We start from the raw sequence: 3,350 nt of genomic DNA on the forward strand, positions 1-3,350 counted from the left end.
ATTTTCCGCTCATAGAAGGCAGTGATTATTGTTATTTGACAAAAAAAACTGTTAAAATTGGATAAATTTAAAAGAAACAAATTAACACATGCGCGGTGCAACTTGATCGCATAATCGTTTGATAAGAAGTCAAAACACCTTATCCATTAGGCCACATGCACCTTTGCCTAATCGCATAATCGTTTCTATTACCTTTTCAATGTCAACTTGTAGGTGATTTTACTTAAAAGCATCAATATCGAAAACTGGTTACTTGTTAAAAAACTTCATTTAATATATAACTACAACCAGTTATAAAAAAGTTTATATATTCAATAAATAAAAAAAGTACATTGAAATGTTAAAAATACTTATATTTTAAAACAAAATTTTTTGCCAAACTAATTATATGGTGAAATAGGGGAAGTATAAAATACTGTAGTAAGCAAGACAAACTTTATAGGGAATTTGCACCTAATAACCATAAAAAAAAACACAAACTCACTATCTAACCAAAAACACTCTCTGTCTCTTTATTTCTCTTTCTATCTCTCTCTAACCTTTTACTAAAAATCTAATTACTCTTTTTTTTTTTGGTTATTTAGCAAATAAGCCCCTTTAAATCCCAAAGATAGATCAAAATTAAGAGCTGCGGAGGGAAACCTTCAACGTTCCCTACACATGTCTTTAGCCTTAAGGTGGTATCGAATATTTGTGAACTAGTAGTGAAACCTGGAGAATGTAAAACACAATATACATACACGACAATAAAAACTAAAAAACTAAAAAAAAAACAGAGAGCTTAGGATCTTTATAATCTCAAATCACATATATTTCTTCTCAACAACCAGCTTGAGTTGTTCCATTTTGGCGATAAGCTCAGGATGCATAAGGTCCTTGGCTTCCTTCACTAAACTCCCTTCTCTACTGAAATGATACGCCTCCAGCACCGTTTTTATCAAGCTCTGCAAATGCTCAGGCGTCCTACACAGAAACATCCTCAGATTCCATATCTATAATATAAAACTCAGTTCTAGTTTAGTTTTCTCTGTCCTTACGTGTACAAGTAGTCTACATCAGTCCCTTCAAGCTCCTCTCCAGGGGTAAAAGCGTCTTGTAGAGCGCTCATCTGTTCCTTGGGATCCTCTATGGATAGTAGATACTTGAGTATTCGCACCTCTTTAGGCATAAGCCTCTGCAGATTCCCTCTGGCCGTAACGTACAAATGATACAATATGTCTTTCACCTGTCAAAAAACAAAGACCAGATGGCTCAAACTAGATTGATTCCAAGAAAAAATGTAAAATCATCCATTTAGTACCTCATCTTTCATCATGTTGGATTCCTTTGCAGCAGACCAAGCTTTTGTGATCATAAGAACCAAAGCCGAGTCAAGCTGATTCTTCTCAGCCAAACTGTCAATCTTTCTGCAGGCAGCATCAAGAGAAGGTGAATTGATTATGTCTTGCAGCTTCATTTCCGCGGCGTTTAGTGCATCAATACTTTCTGTTGAAGTGTCATAAGCTTGTACAGCCGCGATACACAACTTCCCAAGTGATGCAAGGACTTTCAGAAGAAAATAAACATAACAAAATCAGCACACGGTGTTTCAACCAAAACAAACAAGTAAAAAAGAATATTACCAGTCTGCTCATCCGGATTGTCATAGTAGGATTCGGCAACAGTGTGCAAATGGTCGAAAAACTCGTTAGTGAAATCTTTACGTCGCCTGGCAACAAGTTGGCCAATGTCAGCAGGTGATGTCGTCTTGATGACATTTAAAAGCTCATTGTGCCTTTGAACGTCTTCATCAACCTCCTTTAGCTTTCTTGCAAGACGAAGAACCTTGTGCTTCATCTCAGGGTTAGCCTCCTCAGAATCAGCTCGATCCCGACACCTTTTGTAGAAATGGGGACGGATGCTATCCCATTCTTTGCTGAAAGCGAGCAGCCTTCGCCAATCAGATGGTGAGGGCTTGTCAACCATGAAAACCTCAATTAGCTTGTCGCAAACTTTGACCATCTTCTGCTCATCTACCACACTTTCGTCTTTCTTCTCTTTAGGCGTTACAACACTTTTATCATCCACAACAGCGGAAACAGCGAACCGGTGAGGACTTTTATTCTTCAAGTTTAGGAAATAACCTACCAAGTGTAGTAGCAACAACAAGGCCAAATAAAATTTATCTAATTTTCCCAATTAAAATTACTTGCATCGAAAATCTTCGGATTCGCAAGCAAGGAAAACAAGACTTGGTATAGATAAATCCTTCATAATCAAGAACATAGAAGCTTACCTTGTCCGATTTGAAGCGCACGGGTAGTGAGTCGCACATGACTTCCGGCACAAAAGGAAGGAGCTCTATATTCTACGGAGCAAAAGCTAGAAACCGCACAAGAGCAAGAAACAGAAACCATTTTCTCTGACAGATGGATAGAGGGTTTTAGCTGGATGAAGATGGGAAAGAAAAGAAAATCGTTCCCTTTAGTCTATTGGTTTTGATTACCCAAACAAAAAGATGGGAAAGAAATGAGCTCTATTGACGTTTTTGAGATATTCTTTTAACTTCGTGGGTCTTTCCGGAATACACTTTATTTTCTACATAGCCCAATCAGACGGCCCAACAGGATCAATGCTAGTTAAAATCTCATGGGTATTTTATCCGGACCCAAAAACTCAAACCGGAACCGACCCCAAAAAAAACGGTTCGGGTATGTCCGGGTAATGCTATTTTATCCTATTGGATCTTTTTGTGAAAGACCTGCGGATCTTGGACCTGACCCCATGGATACTCCAAAACTTCTATTATATATTAGGTATATATATGATTGTTTCGGTATATTTTTGATATTACGAATATCTTTTTAAAAAATTTGGGTTTGGGTTTTCAGGTATAGTTTTAGGTTTTGGGTAAAATTTTAGATTTTAAAAATATAATTCGGGCAATCAGATAAAATTTCGCGTATTTTTCATGTTTTTGAGTCAGATTTTGAATAAAATTTTGGATATTTTTTGGATATTTAAATCTTTTCAGGTATTTTTTGTATTTTGGATATTTTCGGGTAGGACCTGACATGACCCGACCTGGATCCAACCCACACTTGAACCGACAAATTCTAATTAGCATATTGGGTCAAAATATATAAGACCCAAACCAGTCTGGACCCGACATCATCTGAACTGAACCCGAACCGACAAATTCTAATTATCCTACTGGATCTAAATATTTAAGATCTGAAAGATCCGGACCCGATAAGATCTGATATAAACCCAACCCGAAAACCTGAACGAGGGACTCACATCAAAAACTCTGCTTTCTTTGCAAGCTATATCTATCAATTATCTTAGACAAAATTACTAGGTTTAACTTT

At 37.0% G+C, this 3,350-nt stretch overlaps 1 protein-coding gene across 1 annotated transcript; it reads right to left on the bottom strand.

Annotated features, from left to right (window-relative positions):
• Positions 1-678: 678 nt before the first annotated feature.
• On the bottom strand, positions 679-2,510 carry LOC106307470 (uncharacterized protein At4g37920, chloroplastic). Its single transcript, XM_013744438.1, has 5 exons — positions 2,276-2,510; positions 1,623-2,123; positions 1,301-1,545; positions 1,038-1,225; positions 679-963 (listed from the first exon to the last, which is right to left on the bottom strand). Exons 1-5 carry the CDS (start codon positions 2,394-2,396, stop codon positions 804-806), a joined length of 1,215 nt encoding a protein of 404 aa, XP_013599892.1. The 5' UTR covers positions 2,397-2,510; the 3' UTR covers positions 679-803.
• Between the last annotated feature and the right edge of the window lie 840 nt (positions 2,511-3,350).

Source organism: Brassica oleracea, chromosome C8 (assembly GCF_000695525.1).
Source record: "Brassica oleracea var. oleracea cultivar TO1000 chromosome C8, BOL, whole genome shotgun sequence".
In the NCBI taxonomy this organism is placed as follows: domain Eukaryota; kingdom Viridiplantae; phylum Streptophyta; class Magnoliopsida; order Brassicales; family Brassicaceae; genus Brassica; species Brassica oleracea.